The sequence below is a fragment of the Oratosquilla oratoria genome, chromosome 24, assembly GCF_046742065.1.
Source record: "Oratosquilla oratoria isolate Oo_2021 chromosome 24, ASM4674206v1, whole genome shotgun sequence".
Lineage (NCBI taxonomy): Eukaryota > Metazoa > Arthropoda > Malacostraca > Stomatopoda > Squillidae > Oratosquilla > Oratosquilla oratoria.
This window is the reverse complement of record NC_134800.1, coordinates 43,085,919-43,103,418: the sequence shown is the minus strand read 5'-3', so window position 1 is coordinate 43,103,418 and position 17,500 is coordinate 43,085,919. Positions and strand designations below refer to the sequence as shown.

At 41.9% G+C, this 17,500-nt stretch overlaps 1 protein-coding gene across 3 annotated transcripts in view; it reads right to left on the bottom strand.

Annotated features, from left to right (window-relative positions):
- Nucleotides 1-17,500, bottom strand: part of LOC143038583 (protein O-mannosyl-transferase TMTC2-like) — a 297,168-nt gene that overhangs the window by 240,806 nt on the left and 38,862 nt on the right. For all 3 annotated transcript variants that reach the window (XM_076207982.1, XM_076207983.1, XM_076207984.1), the window contains exon 2: nt 9,147-9,690. In XM_076207982.1, coding sequence (XP_076064097.1) covers nt 9,147-9,520 — 374 coding nt within the window. In that variant the 5' untranslated portion in view covers nt 9,521-9,690. The remainder of the gene's footprint in view (nt 1-9,146; nt 9,691-17,500) is intronic.

Genomic DNA, 17,500 nt, shown 5'->3' with positions numbered 1-17,500 from the left:
ACCTCCTTTTACAATAACCAATAGTTTCAGCACTCATTACATGGTTACCAAGTCTATTTCATTCGTTAACCACTCTGTGTGGGGAGGCGTAGTTTCAGTGGTTTAGTGATTTAACGAAGCCCCGCTACAGAAGCCTCAGACATCCAGAATTGTCACAAACGTAAAGCTCCTGTCGTCACACCTACGCGACTCAAGGGAGTGCGATTGAGTAGAAACGACTTCGGTTACAATATTTTATTTTTCGAATCTCCAAATGACAAATCACCTTTCCGTCATATATTGAGAACCTGAATGACGAACTAAGAGAAGTTAAACCTACACGAGTATGAGACACATTGTTGAATTATTGGCCTTGGGAAGTTTAGAATACTGTAAGCGAAGTCGTCCTCCAACTCTTCAAATTCACAACATATGACAAGAATCTTGAATGTGTGACGGGGGCTATAATGAGGCTGGGGAGGGGTGGGGGGTGTATGCCATGCCCCCCCGCTCACTTCTAACCCTCTTCCTTAACCCCCCACCGCCCCACTAACCTTCCTCTGAAACCCCACCCCGGCCCCCCGCGCCCACATCGCTTCGCAACGGTGTCCCGCACACAAATCATCCTAACGACCCGTTAAATAACCCGCAATTGGACTGACGTTACGACAAGTGGAATATTAATGGGAATTCGATACTCGGCGTTACGACCAAGAAGGACCGCCGCCGCACTCCTGAAGGCGGAGGAGGAGGAGGAGTAGGAGGAGGAGGAGGAGGAGGAGGCGCGGCGGGCACAGCCTCGGGGTCCTCAACATGGCGTTGGGGCACGCCGCAGACACCTCCCGTCCTTTGAGTGATGCCCTTGGGAGTGATGGGTGGTGGTGAGGGTGGTGAAAGTTGGTATATAGAGGCGTGGTTGTGGTGAAGGACATGGGCGGTGGTAGTTGGTGGTGGTCAGTATATAGAGGCGTGGTAATGGGCTGGTGAACATGGGGGTGGTAGTTGGTATAGGAGGCGTGGTAGTGGGGGTGGTAGTTGGTATAAGAGGCATGGTAGTGGGGGTGGCCATGGTGGTGGTGATGACGGTAGCGGTTGATGATGGTGGTGGACGTGGTGGTGATGGTGGTTGGTTGTGATGGTGATAGTAGTTGTGGTTGTGTTCATGATGCTGGTTATGGTGGTCATGATGGTGGTGGTGTAGGATATAGTGGTGGTGAGGATGATGATGGTGGCGGTGTTGGATGTAATGATGATGACAGCAGAGGAGTAAGAAGAGGGAGGAGCAGGAGGATGAAGAGAGAGCGAAGGAGGAGGAGGAGGAGGAAGAGGAGGAGGAATACACTTCTCAATGACTGATTCGATGCGCTGCTTTCGCCCTCTGATGAATAATTCTTGAGCAGCAGCTGTTGGTTCTCCAATTGATTTCTCCCTTCCGTCGCCTCCCTCCCTCCTTGTCAGAAAGAGAGCAAGAGAGATAGGAAGAAATGAAGAAGGAAACGTAGAGAGACGTCAGTCACATTTTTATGCCAGTCACTCAAACTACTCAGGTTACCTAACTCTTGTTTCTCTTCTACCTCCTCCTCCTGCTCTTCCTCCTCCTCCTCCTTCTACTCCTCCTCCTGTTCTTCCTCCTCCTCCTGTTCTTCCTCCTCCTCCTTCTTCTCCTCCTCCTCCTCTTCCTGTTATTTCTCCTCCTCCTGCTCTTCCTTCTCCTCCTCCTGCTCTTCCTCCTCCCCTCCTCTTCCTCCTCCTGCCCTTCTTCCTCCTGCTCTTCCTCCTCCTCTTCCTCCTACTCCTGCTCTTCCTCCTCCTCCTCCTACTCCTACTCCTCCTTCTCCTCCTCCTGCTCTTCCTCCTCCTCCCTCTCTTCCTCCTCCTGCTCTTCCTCCTGCTCTTCTTCCTCATCCTGCTCTTCCTCCTCCTCCTCCTACTCCTACTCCTCCTTCTCCTCCTCCTGCTCTTCCTCCTCCTCCCCCTTTTCCTCCTCCTGCTCTTCCTCCTGCTCTTCTTCCTCCTTCTGCTCTTCCTCCTGCTCTTCATCCTTCTCTTCCTCCTGCTCCTCCTGATCTTCCTCCTCCTCCTCTTCCTCCTCTTCCTCTTGCTCTTCCTCCTCCTCTTCTTCCCCCTCTTTCTTACCCTAATATTTTATCGTCTCTTCCTTCTCTCCCTCATTCACATCCTCATCAATGTCTTTCTTCTTCTTTCTCCTCATCCTCTATCCTGCACCTCCTTCTTCCTCCCCACTTCTCCTCCTCCTTCTCCTCCTCTTCACACTTCCATTGTGTTGGTATTGAATGTGCGGTTGTTGATGAACACCTCCACTGACTAACATTGTAACTGAACCGCCGCGGTTGAAATCGCTACTGTGAACAGGGCCTTAAGAAGAGTAGAAGATATCTTTAGTGACACCTCTATGGACCAGAGTCACTCAGCAGTCTTTTGGAGACTATTTTCCACTCAAAAATGAATGCCGACAACTTTTTAACTTCTACTAAGTCTCCGTTCTTCTACTCTCTTTAAGGTCCCGTTCACATTAGCGGTTTTGACCACGGCGGTTCAGTTACAATGTTAGTCAATGGAGGCGTTCACACACACAACCGCCTAGTTTTTCCTTGACTATGCGGTGCTACCGCGGTTTCCGCGCGGTTCAAACCGCTAGTATGAATAGGGCCTTAAATCTCTCTTATATCATCTCTGTGAGCCTAGCTCTTAGATGCAATATTGTCCCCAAGGATAAAAGCGCTGGTTATTGCCTATAAAATGCCAAGGTCCTCCCACTACCACATCCTCCTCCTCCTCCTCATCCTCTTGCTCCTCCTCCTCCTCCTCCTCCTCCTCCTTCCCCTCCATCTGCTCCTTCGCTTCCTCCAACGGCATCTGTTCCTGCTCTTCTTCCCTCTCTTCCTCTTCCTCATTTCTACCCTCATCCTTCTACGTTTTATCCTCCTCTTTCTCATCTCATTGTCATTCATTTCCTTCCATTTTTCTCTCCCCATCTCCTTTTCCTCCTACTCCCCACCTCCTCCCCACTCCTGTGCCTCCTCCTCCTGTTCATCCTCCTCCCCATCTCCTCCTTACCACCTGTTCCTTCTCACCTCTTCCTCCCCACCTCCTCCTTCTCCTCCTCCCCACCTCTTCCTCTTCCTCCTTGATTATCATCCAGCATATTACCACAATCTACAGGAGGCCTCTGCGGGAGTCGGCTTTGTTCCGATTGCCCAGGGGGAGGTATTGTAGGGCTTCTGTTGGCGACGACCGGGGATGGGTGGGCGGGTAGTAGCCCCGGCCAGCTCTTCTGGCAAAGCGGCACCCAAGCGAGTTTCGAAAAGACCCCACCGTGCTCCGCTTATCCAGTTGGGGAGGAGGTGTTCTTCACTCTTCGACAATGTAGGGGTTGCAAGGCTCATACTTGACTGAAGTACATTTCTAGTGAAGAATATTCGCCTTAGTATGTATGTATAGGTATGCATGTATGTGTGTGTATTGTATGTATGCATGTATGTATATATGTATATACGTATCATTTTAATTTAATGGCTCTGCCTATGTACGTATGTATTATGTATGTATCTACTGTATCTCTGCATGTATGTATGCATGTATGTATATACTGTACTGATTGTATGTGTGCATATACATACTCTAAGTGTGTGTGTGTCTATGTATGCATGTATGTATATATGTATTTACGAAAATATGGAAAGTGTAATTCGATATAACCTGAGAATGGCGAACAAAAGATTAATGCAATAGTGACGGAAATTTCCACTCCATTAAGATAGAAAAATTAACTGATTTTAAGTCTCCGAACTGAAGAGGAATGAAGTGGTGAAATGTGAGGCCACCACTGCCACTAATGAAGGAACCCGGTTCGAGTTCCGCGTATCATTCTTTCGGTCTAACTTCCCTATCCCGTTCCATTTCCTCTCTTTTATGGTAGCCACAATATCTTTCACTCCAGTCCGTTCCCTCACCCAACTTGCCCTCTTTCTGTCTTTCAGCGTTATTCTTAACACTGACCTCTTCTTTGTACTCATTTCTCTCTCTATCACTTTCATCAATTTCCAAGTCTCATATTTGTAGATTATAGTTGACATGATCCACTTATTGTAAACATTACTTTTCACACATACAGTATAGTTAGAGAAGCTCTCATAATGTTCTTATATTTCCTATACATTTTGCAAGCAATTGTGATACGCCCTTTTTGTTTAATTTTTTTCTCTGCATTTCATAATCTCTCCATATATATTTTTTCTGCATCTAATGATCTCTCCATTTATATATTTTAATTTTCCCTGCATTTGATAATCTCTCAGTTTCTATATTTTAAACATACCATCTGCTGCCTCCCTATAGTTAGTTTGCGCTCGGCCTTTTTAATTCTTTTACCTTTCCGGATAGTTTCCTCTATATAGTTTATTTTTCTCTTTCTTTTCTCTGATCTGTCTTTTATTGATAACCTTGTCCAATTTACCTCTCTCTGTTTCGTCACTCCTATTTCTAATCTGTATAGTCTTTCAACTTCTAAGCAAATCACTAGTTAACCAGGAGTATTTGTCCTCTCTAATATTTTTGTGTTGTCTAAAGTAGCATTGCAGGAGTCATAAGAGGGGAAAGTACCGCTGAGCACGGAAGGGGCCGTTGGATCCTTGGCAAATCTTAGTCTCAGTTGTGCCAGGTGTGATTAAACGTCTTACATATTTCATTTCAGGTTTTTAACCCTCTTTTGTTTTATTCTATATTTCTGTGTTCAATTTTACCTCGATTAAACCCTTTTGGTACGTTAATTTAAACTATTAATTTTGTAGTGGCCACCGCTACTTTATCATACACACACACACACACACACACACACACACACACACACACACACATATATATATATATATATATATATATATATATATATATATATATATATATATATTCTTCTTATTGCTGACGAAGAGGTTGATCCAGTTGCCATCCGTTGACTTGCCTTGACCTACGATGACCTGCAGACTCACAGGCGAAGTACACGTAGAAAGACATTTGCTAAAGATTTCGTAGTCGACATAAGGACACGTGAATTCGTAACTGCGAAGAAAGCGACATGACGTCAAGGCCCCGCCATACTGAGCGAGGGAAGGCTCTGCCCAGATTCTTTTAAATTTCTTTCTCGAAGTTCTGACAGATTCTATTCTAAAATTGTCTATACACATACGAGAAATGAAACACACACACACACATGCAGGCGCGCACACACATACACACACACACACACACACACACACACACACACACACACACACACACACACACACACACACACACACACAAACAGAAATTTTTTTCTTACATGAATAAAATTGCCTAACGTCAGCCATTATAAACACCTTTTGGAAGGTACTAAATATTTACTAACTAAAGCTAAATAAAAGGTTAATTACTCACCAAATATAAAATGTTAGGGGTCGTCCACACGATTGTCGCAAACATGTTTGTAGCAAGAACGAGTGTGGACATTGGCATAAGTACGGGAATGTTCCAAACAAGTTGACAGCTTGTTTCACCAACCCACCGATTCGTTTCACGGTTTTATATTTATTCTAGCTGCCGCCGGGCGAATTTATTCAGCTATAGAAAAGACACATACATTTCGCAAAAGAATATGATTCTAATACATTATGAATAAATAGATAAATGGAGTCAGAGCGTCAAGATGTTGTCAACATGTTACCGACGCACGTCCTGAGGTCCGTGTGGACGCACTCGAGGCGCACTTGTTGGTATCTCCTCTTTCTTCCTCTCTCTCTCTCTCTCTCTGTATGCGTGTGTGTGTGTGTGTGTGTGATTCAACATGGTTTTGGATCATGTGTTGGACTTGTGATCGACAGCTATTATCCTCCCAGATGAGAGTTCAGAGCTTATATATGCCCCGATCTATGTGTGTGTGTGTGTGTGTGTGTGTGTGCGTGCGCCTGTGTCTGTATCTCTCTCTCTCTCTCTCTCTCTCTCTCTCTCTCTCTCTCTCTCTCTCTCTCTCTCTCTCTCTCTCTCTCTCTCTCTGTCTCTCTCTCTCTCACCCCGAGCGGCGTGCTGTCTACCTGTTGAGTGCTCTTGTGAGCACACTTGTTGAACGCCGCCGACGGACATGGCAACGCTTGTTCGAAACCGCACATTTGGAGGGACGCCGCAGTGGTGTGGCCTATAACACGCTCGATCAGTGTCTCAAGGATCCTAAGTTCGAATCCTTCTGAGAGGAATGAATCTGTTCTTGTCTCCAGTCCCAGAGGTTAATAAATTATTTTGACGGCAGTCAAACTTATCGTTTCGGAAGGGTTTGCATGAGTTGAATATGATGATTTGTACACAGCTGATGGTCATGCAGAGAAGGAAGGACAGGTCATGCAGGGCAGGCAGGATAGGTCATGCAGGCTAGGCAGCTGCTGACGTCAGCCTGCCTCTCCTGGCTTCAAGGAAGACTCCCGATCCATCTTGAGGTAGATGAGAGTCACATTGTGTATAGACAGAGGTCAAATTATATAATGATTGTCCTCATTGCCATCTCATTAGGATAGAAGTGCTGGTTAGATGGTAACAACAACAATCGAGCTACTCTAGGAGGACCCTAGCAAGTAATCACCGTTCTAAAACCACACATATGACAGGTTTCTAGCTCAGCAGAGGACTGGCTCTAGTGAAATTCTAGTAATCCGGCCCCCTAGCTGAAAGTGGGTCCCGATCGGTTGAGAACCCGTTCAATGCTGTGATCTCGTCTCGATCTAATTAACTAATTAGTTTAATTGGGTTACGGTGTTGGAGGACGCAAGGGTCGTTTGCTGACCCTAAGTGACTTGGGGTTATCACACTGGGCTTCCACGTGCTTCACCAGCTCCGACAGTTGAGAGTTCGTTTCAATAAAAACGACTTCACTTGCAATATTCTATTTTTCAAATCTCCAAATATCAAATGATCTTTCCGTCATGTATAGCAAAGCTGAATTATGAACTAAGAGATTGTAAACCTATACGAATGTTAGACGTATTGTTCAAATATTCTCAGAGAAATCTAGATTTCTGTAAGCGAAGTTATATTCTAGTTATTCAAATGAAAGTTGGAGGTAGGATGTCGGAGGAAAAATAGCCCAGTGTGATAACCCCTTGAGCCCCCAAGTGCACAGCCAGCCCCGTGAGTCGGATTGCAGTAAGGTACTGACACGAACACGGGCACTGTAAATGGGCGTCACTTGGCACCTTTGGTGGCACGCCCTTGCCGCCCGCGTGCCTCGGCGCCCATCTGGGGCGATTATGATCTCTTCTCCATGGCGGTGGTAACTTTTTTTTTTTTTTGACTACGTCAGCCGATTTCATTCGGCAAAGAGTCACACTGTATCCTTCGTCCGGTCTCTTCTCGGCCTTTTCGCCTTTATAATTTGTATGTAAACACACTTGTATGCACACACACACACACACACACACACACACACACACACACACACACGCACACATCTGAACCTCACTCAGTGCCAGGTAATTAAACCAAATTCAGTTGTACCTGTCACACACACACACACATACACACACACACACACACACACACACACACACACACACACACACACACACACACACACGCACACACACGAACCTCACTCAATGCCAGATAATTAAACCAATTTCAGTTGTGTCTGTCACGCACACACACACACACACACACACACACGCGCGCGCGCGCGCGCGCGCGCGCGCACACATATGTATGTATACATATATATATATATATATATATATATATATATATGTGTGTGTGTGTGTGTGTATGTATGTATGTATGTATGTATGTATGTATGCATTCGAATGTTATAGGTATTCTTACTGCCGCCAAGCTATTTCAATCGGCTGGGTGTAACCCTTGTAGATAGACGCCAAAGTACCGAAGTAGGACCTGCACAACCCAAAGATACTAAATCAAGAGTTTGACTTCGAAAACTTGAATTGGTTCTTGAGTTCGACTCGTCACACATCTCGAAATGTGTAATGGGTTCTGCGAACCAGGAGAGAAAGATCTTCGAGGAGATTTTACGTCATAATTGAGAAATACTTAATGTCAGCTTCGCGTTGACAGGGACCTCCCGAACGTGAAATGTTTGGTATGAGGATTTACACACACAATTACATACGGCTCGACGGTGCAGTGGTATCGTTCACAACAGCTAATCTAATGGTTCGAGTTCGGTTACCACCCAGGGCTGAAATAACTTCAGCATTGCTTCAATGCGAGCCGGCACTCCAACTCTGGTGGGCAAGGAGTTGTATGTGTGTAAGTTCACTGTATTACCTATAAATCGGGCATATATAAGCTTTGAGCTCTCATCCGGGAGGGTATTAACTGACGATCACGAGTCCAAAACGAGATCCAAAACCATGCTGAATCACGTACGCAGCCTCGTTTGTATAATGTCTACATTTTTGGAACAATATGTTAAAGCTGATGTTTCTCAGACTTTTGTTATTTCATATTCCTAAAAAACATGTGATCTTTTTCTTGCATCATGATAACAAGTTTTTACACTGATTCTGTTGATGTTAGACACTGAAAATGTTTATGGAACACATCTAACTTAAACTATAATCATAACGAAGGACGAAAACAACTTAGATTATATGCAGTTGACTAAGGTACATGGGTCTACAAGGTTATGCATGAAAATATTTTTTTCAATGTACTTGATCATATATGGCTTCTGTGGAGGGGGATAAGAATATCGCCCCTGTGCGACTTCATGCTCCTGCCATGAATGAAGACAAAAGAAAAATAAAAAAAGTCTGGGAAGAAGACTTGAAGCAGAATCCGATTCACAGAATCTATGAATGTGCTTGGAGCAAGCGGGAACAAAAACGTGTGTGACAAAAAAAAAATGGATGTGTTAGCACTGAGTGAAAGAAAACTGAAAAAAAAGATGAATTTGAGTTTGGGGGTTTGTTAGGTACGATCTGGGATGGGAAAGCGAGGAAGTCAAGGAGTGGCTCTGTTGAAGAGTGATGTGATGTGTTAAGTGTCTGGTCGATTGGGAGGAATTGTCATCAAGGACAGCGTGGATGAATCTAAGGTCGCCAGACAACTAAGACTGTGTAGTTCGAAGATGATAAGATAAGATTGTATTAGATGGATCGGTTACTCACTGGTCATCGTAGACAAAGCCACATCGAAGCGTGTCGACGAAGAGGAGCAGCGAGAGGACGACGGGTGCCGTCACTGCCATCCGCCATGTCAGCCACCTCCACTGCCGCTGCGCGCGACTTCGGCCACAACCGCTACTGCCGCTAGGGGCGAGTAGAGCCGCCCCCACGGCCCCGGGTCCTTTAGCTCCATTAGAGTACGCTGTTACTACCTTCGCCTGTGCGCATCGGCGTGAGGATCCCGGGGCGGGGCTCTGAGACGGGCGAGAGGGTGAAGGAGACGCTGAAGGAGGAGAGGAGGAGGAGGAGGAGGAGGTGGTGCAAGTGGAGCAGGTTGAAGAGTGATGTTGTTGGTGATGATGACGGCGCCGACTCATGGCGACGACTCACGACGGCGGCGACGAAGCGACGACCTCCTCCTCGATTTCCTTCTGATGCAAAGCCTCATATATATAACCTCGCGGCTCCGGAGGTGGAGACCTTCTCCCCGAAGTCGTCGTCGTCGTCGTCGCCTTCGTCGGGTCGCTCCTCAGAGCCAGTTTTCTTCCTTGAAAGAGAAACAAAAAATTGCATGAGTGTTTGATTAAGACTTGCTTTCACATGCCTTTTAATTAAGTATATGAAGGTAGTAGCCTTTATAATGGAGCTCGCACTATCACGAAGTTGGGCATAAATGGGATGCATAACATTAGGAACATTCTCTGATCCACAGAGGGAAAAAAAAAATCACATAGGATGGGGGGGGAGGCGCGTAAAAATCGAGACAACTTTGCTCTCCATAATATATTTGGTCTGATTCAAGCCAAACGGTTTTATTCAGATTAGAAACGTCCACTCCATAGCGTAGAGACACCACGAAGGAACCAATGACACAAGCATTTGTACTTGTTCAAGGGTGCAGTGACTTGCACACAAATCGCGGTCAGCTGCTGCTGCTGCTCCCCTTACCTCTTTCCCCTTGTGATGAATTCAGGCTGTCAGCAAGGTTCCCTAAGCTCCTGGAGTAAGGATCATACACATTCACACACACACGCACATGTGCATGCACACATGTACGCATACACACACACACACACACACACACACACACACACACACACACACACACACACACACACACACACACACACACACACACACACACACATATATATATATATATATATATATATATATATATACATATATGTGAATAGATATATATATTTATACACACACATATATATATATATATATACATATATGTATATATATATATATATATATATATATATATATTACATATATATACTGTATACTACTGGATAAATACACATACACGCACATGTGCGCATGCAGGCACGTATGCACATACATGGGTATATCTATACATGCACACATAATTGCATGCATCGTGTCTATAAAGGTTCCCCAGAGTTTAGATTTGTCATAAAGTGTGGAGACTCCATATTTCATATTTCTTTTAATTCGGACAACCAGATTAAGTTTCCGATAATCTTGTTAGCACGTCCCCAATGCACATCACATAGCAGATAGATTGTGAATAAGGTTACTTTCCTTGATAGTTTTTTTTTTCCTTTTTTATTTTATTTGTTTATTCTGGTATTATTATTTTTTATTTATTTTATCTATTCTTTTTTATTTCTTTTTATTAATTTGATATAGTTTTATCTATTTATTAATATTTTATTATTATCATTAGTAATATATATATATATATATATATATATATATATATATATATATTTTTTTTTTTTTTTTTTTTTTTTTTTTATGCTTTAGGTACAGGGTAAAGAGGTTTGTAAAATGATTCCATGAAGAACATCTTAAAGGATGTGAGCCCCAACATTGTAAGACGAGCCTTACGACCACCGTGCTCTCTTAAATCTTTCACCCACTCCGTCCTTCTTTGCCTGGCGATGCTGCGCCAGATTGCCGAAGGCGAAGGATTTAGTATTGCGGCTTGCAAACTCGGGGAATCTTTACATACACTGCCTCTGAAATTAGATGAATTTCAAGTCTTTTTTTCTCTCTTTCTTTTTTTAGAATTCTCTGTCATTAGAGAGAGAGAGAGAATATGAAAAAGAATGAGATAAAGATAGAATGAGAGAGAGAGTATGAGATGGAGAGAAAGAGAGAGAGAAAGAATATGAAAAAGAATGAGATAAAGATAGAATGAGAGAGAGAGAGAATGAGACGGAGGGAGAATGAGAGAGAAATAATGAAATAGAGAGAGAATGAAGTAGAGAGAGAATAATACAGAAATAATGAGAGAGAGAGAGAATGAGACAGAGAGAGATAGAGAAAGAATGAGACAGAGAGAGAGAGAGAGAAAGAAAGAATGAGACAGAGCGAGAGAATGAGATAGAGCGAGAGAATGAGCTAGAGAGAGAGCGAGAGAGAGAGAACACACCCAACAGGTTGCTCTGCGTTAGCCAAAACAAAATTCTGATCGAGAGGATTAATATCTTTTTATTAGACAGCTTTGTTAATCCTTCTGGCCCCAGGAGTTCCGGTGAAATCGAATAAAATCGCCTGTTGATAGCAGAGGTGGTGCATGAAAGGGTCATGCGGTCATGCCATGTGCTCAGGAAAGATGAAAAAAACATATTTTGTGTGTGCTTAGTTGTATTGACCAAATTGTAATATACAAGGAAAGAAATACGCTTATGAGGTTCTGTCTTTTCTTCTCCACTATTTATACTTTTCTTTAAGCTTGTTCATTTATTTTTAGATTTCATTTAAACTACTTCAGTAGTTACGCGTCTGTACGCTATCTCTATTTATTGATTTCTCTAATTATTTGGCTATTTATTGATTCATTAATTCATTTATTTGTTTATTTACCTCTTTGTTTGTCTTATTCTATTTATCCTTTTCTCTTCAGGCACGTAGCCTTTTTTGCCATGACCTCACAGCATCCTTCCGTCCCACATTAAGAAATCCTCTGTGTCAGTTTCATCCACACAGCGTTCAAGTCACCCCTCGCCCTTCTCTCCTTCTGTGACGGCAGACCTAAGGCTCCTAATCTCTCTTTGTAGCGTTTGTCCTCTAGTCCGGGGATCAACTTGGTAGCTGCTCTTTGTTTTCATTCCATCTTGTTTATATCTTTCACTTTTGGGGTAGGGGTGGGGTGGGTGTTATGTTTTTTTTGTTGTTGTTGTTTTTTTGTGTATGAGAAGGGAGTGTGATTTGACGAGGTTGCCCCTCCCCTTATTAGGGGAAAATGTCTTTAGCACACGCACACGCTCACACGTACATACACACACACATACACATACACACATACATACACACACATATGTATATATGTATTATGTGTGTCTATGTGTGTGTGTATGTGTGTGTGTGTATGTGTGTGTGTGTATGTGTGTGTGTGTGTGTGTGTGTGTGTGTGTGTGTGTGTGTGTGTGTGTGTGTGTGTGTGTGTGTGTGTGTGTGTGTGTGTGTTACTGTGTAATTAAAACTGATTGAAAAATAGATATGCGTATGTGTGCTCATGTGTATTTTATGTCCTAGAAATTACACTGTAGTATATAATTATAATGGGGCGCCTGGCACTAGGAAGGCACTGTGACGTCATGAGTGCCGCTCGCAGGCAAATGAGTCTGAGGAGGAGGAAGGAGGAGGAGAAGAGGAGGATGTTGTTGTTGTTATGGGCTAGTTTACTAGCGCTTCTATCCTTGTGAATAATCTTGCGTTGAGTAGGAGGATGAGAAGGGGAAGGAGGAGGAGGGGAATGAAAGGGAAAGAGGAAGAGGGGGAGGAGGAGGAGGGGAATGAAAGAGGAGGAGGAGGAGGAGGAGGGGAGATGAGTGGTCCAACGACCCGACAACTGTTGGAGGACGAGGCGACTCGACGTTTCGAATACGACACGGAGGAGGAGGAGAAAAGGAGGAGGAGGAGGAGGAGGAGAAATAAGCTGAAGAAGAAATTGGAGAAGCGTTGGTGCGGGAGGAGGAGGAGGAGGAGGAGGAGTGATCTTTTTCCTCCTCCTCGTTTATGAAGTCTTCGCTGCTGCCACCTCATAACAGATACGCACGGCGACGGTCCAGTCAACTATGCCTGGCCACAGATGGTGCCGATACCCCTAAGATATACATACATATATATGTGAGAAATTCGCTAGTAACAGCGACATCAATCCGATAATTTTTATGAAGGTGATCTTACGGGTGGCCGAAAGCAGTGGGTTCGAATCCTGCATGCGACTGTCATAAAAATTATCGGATACATATATATGTATATAATTTTTTCGTGGTTTGCCGGGCTGGTTGTACCCGCCCGGACCTCAACCTTGCACTTGTTCAGGAACCGTTCCTCCATGAACGACGCATACTGTTTTGTTACCTTTTAGCATTATTTTGTTGTTCCTTTGCTTAATGTAATGTTCCTTATTGTGATGGTGCTCAATTTTTGGTCTCAATATCCTATGTGTTTCGAACATTTTAGTAATATTAGCAAAACTATAACAATGTTTATGTGTCATATGTGTGCTGACTGGTATTACTCACGACTGTCTCTGGTCCCCTTAACACCATACGTATGTTGTCTGTGTAGCTTAGTATATAATAACAATCTAATGAGGACCACAATGGAAATAAGCGTAAGCGCTTTTTTGTGTTATCCTCGGCAATTGCAATTATTATTTCGAACTATGTGTTCTTGTCATTACCTGCACTTCATGTATATTGATTCTTTGCCAAATAAATTTATCATTATTATTATTATTATTATTATTACTATTATTATTATTATTATTATTATTATTATTATCATTGTTATTATTACTATTATTATTATTATTATTATTATTATTATTATTATTATTATTATTATTATTATTATTATTATTATTATTATTATTATTATTATTATTATTATTATTATTATTATTATTATCATTGTTATTATTACTATTATTATTATTATTATTACAGTACGATAATGATACCACTGTTGGCACTGACGACGCCCGGAGGAGGAGGAGGAGGAGGAGGAGGAGGAGGAGGTGGAGGAGGAAGCTGTTAGGTCGCCTCCGATGAGTCCGGGGTGAGGAGTGGTTGGGGGGGGTGGGGCTATTGCTCAGAATGGATGCCCTTCATAACCTCTGCGCTGTGGCCAGGTTTCGAACACAGGCCCGAAATCCCCCACGCGGTTACCAGACACACGCTACATTGAACCATTCCGGATCTCCCATGTGTATTCTATTCTGGCTGCCTAAAGACGATTTTATTCTGTTAAGGGATGACCCATCAATTCTCCAATCCGTGGGCATGAAGACATTGTCTGTGAAGGATTGGAAATGATTACAGCTTGTACAGACGGTGTCTGTGTGAAGGATTGATGGTCAAGACACTTCTCAGTACCCAAAAGAAGAAGACAATTTTATTTCAGATCATATTTTTGTTCTCTGTCAACATACTTCTTCTGTCTGTAAACTCAAAGTTATTTGAATCCCTTAAACACGATAAGTTTTTTTTTAAGACAAATGATTCATTCACATAAGGAAACGAGTTTCCGTTAGAAATCTTCCCTTCAGCCACATCAAGTTAAATGTCATTTGTCAGAACAAAACACATAGATTATGTCACTTTGTTTAAGAGGCGGATCAGACTAGTCACTCTATATCAGAAATTAGTTTCAGGACATCACTGCTCGGCAGACCAAAGTGCGGTCCCGTGCCCTTAACTTAATTAAGACATTTTTTTCCAGTACTTTGCTAATCTTTAATGTATAATGATCATATTCTATTGTACTAACTTTTCATTATTTCTTTCTTAAAAGATGTAATTCAATAAGACCTGAGAATTATGGGAGATTTGTATACAACGGTGGAAAAATATTGTGGTAGTTTAGTTAAACGGATTATAAGTAAATATACAAAATATCCACATTTTTTGAAAAGATACTGAGAACCGACACTATGTCACGTAGGCCTCAGACATCCTGTGATTTAGTCGACATGACGTCATTCTTAGGCTCCACCCGCTTTCACGTGAAGTAGACCTTTCCTACTGGGATATGAGACACTCAAAAGAACAAAAAGATGAGACAGAAAAAGAAAGACGGGGAGTATTTACAGAAGATATTTGAGTAGAGAGATGGAGAATAAGAAGGATATGGAAAAGAAGGTGAAGGCGGAAGAGGAGGAGGAGGAGGTAGTGAATAGTAGGTGGAGGATGAGGGGCGAGAGTAATAGATTAGGAGGAATGTTGAGTGATAGAAGAGCTTCAAGGGGTAGGAGGGCTGGGAGCCGAGAGGAGGAGAGGTCATAGATTGGATGCGGAGATTTTCTTTTCTTCGTCTTCTCCTTTTTCTTTTTCTCCTCTTATCTTTCCTTTTAATCTTTTTCTTCCTCTTTTCCCCCTTCTTGGTTTCTTTCTTATTCTTCTTATTCATCTTGTTCCTCTATTTCCCTCTTCTTCTTTTCTTCCTCCTCCTCCACCTTTTTCTTTTTCTTGCTCTTTTTAATCTACTTTGTCTTCTTTTTCCACGTTCTTCTTCTCTTTATTCTATTTCTAATTATTATAATTATTATTATTACTATTATTATTATTGTTATTATTATTATTACTATTATTATCATAGTTATCATTATCATATTATTATTATTATTACTATTATTATTATTACTATTATCATTATTATCATTATTATTGTTATTATTATTATTATTATTATTATTATTATTATTATCATCATTATTATTATCATTATTATTATTATTATTATTATTATTATTATCATTATTACTGTACTATTATTGTAATTATTGTTGTTGTTGTTGTTATTGTTATTCTCATTCTTTTCTTATTATATATATTTTCCTTCTGAGTGACGTCAAAGCTCTCAGTTTAGATGAACGGGGAGAGAGGGAGGGGAACGTCGGGTTAGAGCACCTCCCTCCTGAACGAAAACTTGTGGTGTTACCCCAGACGAAAGCAAAGGGTTTGGGAACGGGAAGGACTACCCTTTCGTCGGTCATGAGTACGTCGCTCGTGATGAAGACGAAGAAGAACCTATTCAGTGGTGACATGTCTGAAACCAACATATCACTGATCACGAAAAAAAAATATGAAAAAGAAAAACGATGAGAAAAAATAATAATAGTAAAAAAAAAACGAAAATAACAGTAAGTAGAAGGAGAACGAAAATGAGGAAAAAAATTATATTAATGAACAAGAACATGACCAAGAACAAAAGGGAGACACAACATTAGGCCTAATGATGATCCATCTGAATCGGTGCGGCACTCGACCCGACCCCGACCCGACCAAACCCGAAAGGCCAACCGCCTGTTTATCTGAGCCTGGTTCGGGTATCTCCCCCCCCCTACCCTTCCCCCTCCCCAGCCCCCTCTGGCTTTCGTAATCGCGCTCTGGTCTGTCTAAGAGCGCTGACGACCCTCAAAGCCATCCGGCCCTCATCCTATGAATCTATTCCTAATCTAGTCATAAGAACATAAGGATGAAGGAGACTGCAAGAGAGCATAAGACCTACACTAGGCAGTTCCATGTCCGTTACCACCTGTCATTCCCATCCATAAAACAACCGATATTTTAAGCGCTCACTATATGGTCACTAAGTCTATTCCATTCGTTAACCACTTTGTCGGTAAACCAGTTCTTGCCTATTTCCTACTTTAAACCTAAACTTGTCCAACTTAAACCCATTATTGCGAGTCCTGCCCTGTTGCCTTAATATGATGACCTTGTTTTTATTACCTTTGTTAAAACCTGCAATCCATTTAAACACCTTTATTAGATCACCTTGTACTCTGCATCTCTAGGACACTTATCTGGAATAGTTACATACTATTATAATTACATATCTTACCTCTCTCTCTCTCTCTCTCTCTCTCTCTCTCTCTCTCTCTCTCTCTCTCTCCCTCTCTCTCTCTCTCTCTCTTTTTTCTCTCTCTCCCTCTCTCTCCCTTTCTCTTTGTCTGTCACACGATTTCCGTTTCAGTAATGTTTCAAACAATATGTGACGTCATTCGTTAGCTCAGACTCCTCTGCACGTGGACAGACTTTGTACACGTAAATTTTAAAGCCACTTTTTTTTTTTTCTTCTTCTTCTTTTTATATTATTTTATTTTATCTATATACTATTATTATATTATTATTATTATTATCATTTCATTCTATTTTATTTATTTATTTATTTATTTATTTATTTATTTATTTATTTTTTTTTTTTTTTTTTTTTTTTTTTTTTTTTTTTTTTTTTTTTTTTTTTTTTTTTTTTTTTTTTTTTTTTTTTTTTTTTTTTTTTTTTTTTTTTTTGTGGTTCCTGCCCTGGCCCTTCGTCGCCGTGGCGGGAATTTTTGGTCTTGTAAGAAGAAGGTGAAGGAA